Source organism: Chiloscyllium plagiosum, chromosome 16 (assembly GCF_004010195.1).
Source record: "Chiloscyllium plagiosum isolate BGI_BamShark_2017 chromosome 16, ASM401019v2, whole genome shotgun sequence".
Lineage (NCBI taxonomy): Eukaryota > Metazoa > Chordata > Chondrichthyes > Orectolobiformes > Hemiscylliidae > Chiloscyllium > Chiloscyllium plagiosum.
Window position 1 is genome coordinate 48925429 of NC_057725.1, and position 7167 is coordinate 48932595.

The 7167-nt window shown below is 39.0% G+C and overlaps 1 protein-coding gene across 1 annotated transcript in view; it reads left to right on the plus strand.

Moving 5' to 3' along the window:
- Positions 1–5248, plus strand: part of si:dkey-9k7.3 (circularly permutated Ras protein 1) — an 81613-nt gene extending 76365 nt beyond the window's left edge. The window contains exon 20 of the mRNA XM_043706013.1: positions 5033–5248. Within this exon, the coding sequence (XP_043561948.1) occupies positions 5033–5143 (111 nt within the window). The 3' untranslated portion in view covers positions 5144–5248. The remainder of the gene's footprint in view (positions 1–5032) is intronic.
- The last annotated feature ends 1919 nt before the right edge of the window (positions 5249–7167 follow it).

Consider the following 7167-nt stretch of genomic DNA (forward strand, 5'->3'; position numbering starts at 1 on the left):
GATTCTGTTTTTTGTTTAGGTTCTACCAATAAGTCTAGGATGTACTTTAAAATCTTCTACCAGCTGTCCTTTGTCTGACTGGCCCTTCTTTGGTTATTGCTTGCCCTTCTCTTCTTTGAATTTATATCATTTAACTTATTTTGCCATTTGAAGAAGACTGAGGTCAAGATATGCCTTTCTATTGAAGAGTAAGTATTTGTGATGATGAAGTATATACTAGTTTTCTAGTATTATATATCCTCTATATTGAAGAATTGCCTGTAGCATACTTTTAGTCTTAAGTGCAATGCCTTCTAGACCATGTAACTGCACTCTTGTCAGCCGCAGACAATATTTTCTTATGCATGACTTATTGTCTGATAATATAGTGCACTCACCCTATGTCTAACTTGATACATGTGACTTGACATGTAGTGTCTGGATCACCTATTCATCCAGGAACATTTTAGGTTTTTTTGTCTGTTGTAGATTAGCCTACTTATTAAGCTCTTTATGTGGATAGATATTTGATTTCTTGCTTTCTGAAACGTGTCTGACTTCTACACATTTTCTGAAAGTGGTCCATTGTGTGACAGATAAAGCATTCAGTTTTAATAGCTGGTCACTGCCTGTGTCCTTGAGGCTATTTGTTTTATATCATTGACAATACTTTTCATGTTTCATGTGTGTCCTACTCACTGACCTAGTTTCTCACAAATATTATTTGTAGTTTTATATATTAAAAACTGAATGGACACTGCTGATTATCTGCCCCAACATTGATCTTCTCCTCTTAGGATTGATCTGTACTCCTTCTAGATTTCTGCATGACTGACCATCTGAATGGCTTTTCCTGTAGTCAGATCTTCTTTTGACTGTAATGAAGCTGACAAAGACATGTCAGCAATTCCTACAGTAATCCTATATCTTAGAATCATAGAATCATAAAATCTCTACAGTGTGCAAACAGGCCGTTCGGCCCAACAAGTCCACACCAACCCTCCGAAAAGTAACTCACCCAGATCCATTCCCCTACTCTTTTATGAATTCTGACTTGAAATCACCATTGTTACATTTCTCCCCTAATCTGTGGATATCATTAATGAAATCATCTTTGGATCCCATTGATTTTTGAACTCTTGTATTAAATTGTGCTCTTTCAAGAATTTTACTTGCTCTCATGTTAAACTAATTGTCAAAGGCTTCCATTACCCCTTCAAAAGTATCTGGTCTTTCTTTTGAACCATGGCAAGCTATGAGATCATCAACTTTATTCCCAATGTATATAGAGCATAGTTGATTGTTCAGCTTCTGTTCTGTTCTCTAATTTGGAAGCTAATGTGTATCTCTGAAACTGTTTTCTCCAAGATATCCAATTCTGTGTTCTATTTGGCCCATCTTTGAGATAAAGCCTTCCTGGTAATATTCTCATTCCATGTCTTCCTAATCTAATGATATATTTTTTCTTGCTTAAGTGTTCAATTTGCAGTAATAAGTTTTTTTTTGCACTTTGCTGCTTTACTAGATGGTTTTCCCACATTCTGCAATAGAGGATTCCAGCCTTTTTCATTGTTTCAGTGTTTGGCATAATAAATCATTCCTATTTCTCTAGTGGTTTTGTTGGAAGACACCAGGCTTCGATACATGATTCCCACTTTACTCAGATTTTGCTGAATGATTCATACTTCTTGCAGTTTAAATAAATGATTCCTATCTTTATCATGGCTTGAATTTCTTGAATTAATCTCTTGAATTTCCCATGGCCTAAATAAAGTCTCCTAAACTTCTTTTCTCTGTTAGACCAGGCCAACCTTTGATCTGGCCGACATTATCACTTTAATTACTGGCACCAGGTCTACTAGTTTGGATATATTTTTCTATTATGGCCATTTATTTCCATTTCCATAGCCTTGCCTCATTGTGCCTGATCACTGTGGTGACAATGCTCAATCTGATCTGCATTTTTTTTAACTTCTTAATTTTCCAACCTGGATTACTAGGTCATTTAAAAATTTCTTTTTCACCAGGGAGGTGCTAACTCTCAGTAGCCACACATCTCTTAACCAGCTCTGTGATGTTTTCACTACTCATTAAAGTATTCCCCAATGTTGGGGATTGCCAGAAAGGTTTCTTCAGTCACTTCTTAAAGTTGCAGCTCTTCCCTGCTGCTTACTGTGCTGAACAACTTAAACCTGAGTGTGAAGATCATGCATTGCTGCTCATCCTATGTGATACAAGAAGTCAAATTAAATCCACACTGCTGCATACCACGTTGTTTAGGAGACAGGAAGCAGGAAACTATAGACCCATTAGCCTACCATCTGTCATTGGGAAAATGTCCATTATTAAGGAAGAAATAACAGGACATTTAGAAAAGCTTAACACAGACAAACATTGGTTTTCTGAAATGGAAATCATGTTTGGCAAATTTGAGGAAATAACAAGCAGATAAGGGGGAATCAGAAGATGTAGTTTATTTCAATTTTCAGAAGGCATTCAATAAGGTGCCACATAAAAGGTTGTTGCACAAGATAGGAGCTCACAGTATTTAGGGCAATGGATTGAGGATTGGTTAAAACACAAAGACAGAGAATCAGGACTAATGAGTCTTTTTTCAGAGTGGCACAGTCCTAGGGTCTCAGTTATTTACCATCTACAGTAAACTCTGCTCCCTCTAAGCCAGTAACGTACTAAAATTTGCTGCTAATACAAAAATCGGTGGGAGGCATTTTGTGATGAGGACATGAGAAATCTGTAAGGAAATACAGATTGGCTGAGTGAAAACCTGGCAGATGGAGTTCAATGAAGGTCATCTAATGAAAGTGTGAGATCATGTGCTCTGGTAGGAAGAATCAAAGGCAAACTATTACTTAAATGGATAGAGATTTCAGAGAGATCCAAGTGTCCTTGTGCATGAAACAAAAATTTAGTATGCAGGTGCAACAAATAATTAAGGAGGCAACTTTATTACTAGAGGATTGGATTAAGTACAGGGAAGTCTTGTTACAACTGTACAAGGTGTTTGTGAGGCCACACCTGGAGTATTATGTACAGTTTTGGTCCCCAAATTGAAAGGCATATTGGAGGCAGTTCAAAAGAGATCCATGAGGCTGATTCCTGATATGAAAGGTTAAACAGGTTAGGACTTTGTCATTAGAGCTTAGAACACTGAAGATTCCTATTGAAACATGCAAGATTTTGATGGGGCATGAAAGAGGAGTTGTGGGCTGAAAAAGATCCACCATGATCTTGTAGAATGGCAAGGTGGGTTTGAGGGACAGAATGGGCTACTTCAATCTCTCGTGATTTTATGCCAGCTCACTCCACTGTATGAGACATTGCCTCATCCCCTTGAGTAAGAATTGCACAATTTACTTGATTCAGTGTGGTGGAGGAAACCCACTTCCTGCTGTAACCAGAAGACTCTCTTGTTAAGAGTTTATTATAGCAACTAGTTACAGATCATATTCAGTGGTCAGAATAATTTTGCTTTCCCAAAGGTTCATTTTAAGATTTCGCAAGGACTGCTTTTTGATTTGAGAGCTTCTTGTTCATTTTCTGTGGCTACATTTCATTCTAACTAACCTTTTCATCAGATTAGATGCAATCATGCAGTAATTTTAACATCTGCATTTGTGTTGACATATGGCTACTTTTACTTAGGGCGGGATGAAAATAAGTCATCATGAACCTCAAGGATTATTTACAGTCCACTAAACTTAAAGCCACAGCCTACAAGGAAAGCTTAAATTTCCCAAACAATGAAGTATCTAAATTGGCACAACAGCTACAAGTTAGCAACCAAAGGTTTTATTACAAATAACCGATAGACATTTCATAAAAAAGAACATGAATTTGCATGGAATTCTTTATCTGTGAATTCAAGTGTTCCCATTCCCAGTTAGCCAACTTTATTGACAGTCTTCCCTTGACATCCTCCCTCTCCCCTTTGCAGCCACCGTCTTCTCTCCTCTACAGTCACTGGCTTCTCTCCCATCCCAATTCTAGCCTCTTATTTCTGTCAGCCTTGAAATTCAAACTGGCTGCTGCCTTTCACACAAGTCACACTCCAACCCAGCTTTGCCCAGCAGACCTACTCCATACCCATTACCTCTGGTCCCTGCCTCACCCAACAGTCTCACTCCACCATCCCCCAACCCAGGCCTGGCCCAGCACATGCATTCCAACTCCTGACCTGGCCCAGCAATCTCACTACACCAACGCCAACCCAGGCCTAGCCTAGCAGCCTCACTCCACCTCCTGACCTGGCCCAGCAGCCTCACTCCACCATCCCCAAATCTGGGCCTGGCCCGACAAACTCACTCCACCATCCCCAAGCCTGGCCTCATCCAGCAAGCTTGCTCCTGTCCTGGGACCCCAGCTTCACCAGTCTTGTTCTTCACCACTACATTCAGAGGTTAGCTCTCTCTCTCTGACACTTGCTGCTGATAGGTTTATTATTGAGCCTATCATCAGCAAAGACAGGGGAGAAGCTGCCTGTGTTGAAAGAGCAGCTCCTTTCAAAATTTCTCAGTTCCACATACAGGGACAACTTTTTTTTCTGATTGAACACCCCAAAAAATAAGATTTCTCAGGTGATTTGACAACTTTTGGTGGCTGTTTTGCTTGCTCCCCCCATATTTTTGAACACTGATTCTATGAATATCACGGACAGTGTTACAGAGACTTTGAAGAGGATCAGATGTTCAGTCACTTGCCTTTGAGATCCTAAACTGTTCTATATACACATTAATATAACATCTCCATAGTTTGTGGTACCTATGGTACTCGTCAGTATTAACCCTTTCAGATCCAAAACACATCAAGTATCAGGTCAACTACAGGTGCTCATTCCATGGTCTGTCTGTCTTTCTCTCACTCTCTTTCTCAGTCTCTGTGTTTAAAAAAACACAATCTTTATTCACCATTCCACATCTGCTCCTTTGTGGACAGTTCCAACTAACTATACCACCCTAGTTGCTACCATCAATTCTCTTCAATATGGGAAATATCCACAGTAAATTAATGTGATTCCATCTTACATTCCCAACAGGTTTTATCCGATGAGGTTGCAAACATGGTTTATCGCCTGAAAAACGCAAAGAGCAAAATGCTGAAGAAGCCAGTATCTAAACCAAAATCTACTCTGGTGCCAATGCTTTGAATATAAATCGTGGGAGATCACCTAAGTATTTGTAATGTAAACTATGCAATATTTTCATTCATTTGTATTTTACAAAATATAGCCATAATGAAAATAAATTATATTTCAAAACAAACTGTTTAAGTCCTTGCAGCAAAGTGCTAAGACCAAATGCTTGAGATCACATTCTAGGAGTCCATTGGGCTAATTTCCTCTTTCCTTTCTTTTCTTGTGGCCTCAGCTGAACCACATGAGCTTTTCAGGATTACCTAAGCAACAGGTTTTGTACCTGTAAATTGGAGGTTAAATCTCTAAATTTATAGGTAAAGTTATGGTGTATTAACAGTTTCCCTAGCATTTGATAAGTGCCACGTGACAAGGTTAATTGGTACACTCTGGTACACTAAAGGCCCGAGCCAAGAGTGGGGTGCTAACTGAAGACTTTGACATATTTTCATTAAAGAGAGAAGACTTCAAAACTAAAATCAAAGATTCCCAGATTTATGATGAGAATTTTCAAAGTTGATCAAAGTAAATGGTTGCATAGTATTGAAGGGTTGATTCAACTACAGCTTAATATGAAGAGTACAAAACAAAATTAGAATGGAACTTTTCTCATCCAAAGATCAATACTGATGTCAATTGGTTACTCAGGAAGAACAACTAAAATCAATTGGGGTGGTGGTGGCTGAGTGCTAATGTCACTGACCTGGTGCTCCAAGCTAATATCCTGAGGACAGTGATTTAAATCCCACCAGGTGAATGGCAATATTTGAATTCAATTAATATCTGGGATCAAAAGCTAGTCTAATTGTAACCATTGTCATTTCAAAACAAAAACTGGTTCACAAATGCCCCTTTTGGGGTGGAAATGTACCATACTTGTCTGGTCTACGCATGACTCCTGACCCACAGCAATGTGGTGAAAATGATTGCTGGAGATTAGAGCCAAAAGTGTGGTCTGGAAAAGTACAGCAGGTCAAGTAGCATCCGAGGAGCAGGAAAATCAGGGTTTCGGGCAAGAGCCCTGATTCCTGATGAAGGGCTTTTGCCCAAAACATTGATTTTCCTGCTCCTCTGATGCTGCCTGACCTGCTGTGCTTTTCCAGCACCACACACTTGGCCCACAGCGATATGGTCAACTCTCAAATTGCATGGAGAGCTGATTAATACAGGGGCAATTAAGGATGGGAAACAAATGTCAGTCATACAGGTGATACCCCCAACTAAGAATTTTAAAAAGTACACAACTCTTCTCAGTTGGAGAGAAACAATTGATGTATATGCTGAGAAGGCAGGTAAGTGAAAAAATTTAAAGCCTAGGTTTTAATAGATCAATAGTATTTTACGTACCTCTAACAATTCATGTAATTTCAAAGCATCAGATATTAATTTTGACTAATTTTTCTCTTTGTTTACACATTTTCTTTACCTGATCAATCCAGAGTATGTGATACATGATCGAAAAATGGAGGTTCCATTTCACATAATTCATGAATTGAGCCATATGGACCAGGCAGCCACAGGGCCAAACCTCAGTCTATTTTTAAGCATCTTGGCTGAGGTGACACTGGTGATGTTCCTGTTGCTTCAGGATTTGAGTTTGAGCAAGAATGTACCAAATTATGAACACTACTGTACAAGGATCAAACACTTCTGTCTTTGGAACTCTAGCTGAGATTTTCTCAAGGCATAAATTTTGTTTTCTTGGGGGCTACTTCTTCACTTTCACTAAGTCTCTTAAGAGGTATTGGAATCAAATAGTATTTTATGTGGTTTGTAAAAAGTTTTACTTCTTTAGATAGATGAGATACATACAGCAGCAAGTTTGTTCCCCTATCATCTGTGCTTGCCGACCTATATTAGCTCCCAGACAAGCAACATCAATTTTAAAATTCTCGTTCATGTTTTAAAATCCCTTCGCAGCCTCCCTCCCTAGCTCTACAATTTCTTCCGGTTTCCTAACTCTCCAAGATATCAAACTATGACTGCTGGTGCAATGTCCTTTTGGACAAGACATTAAACTGGCCTCATCTAAACGTTCA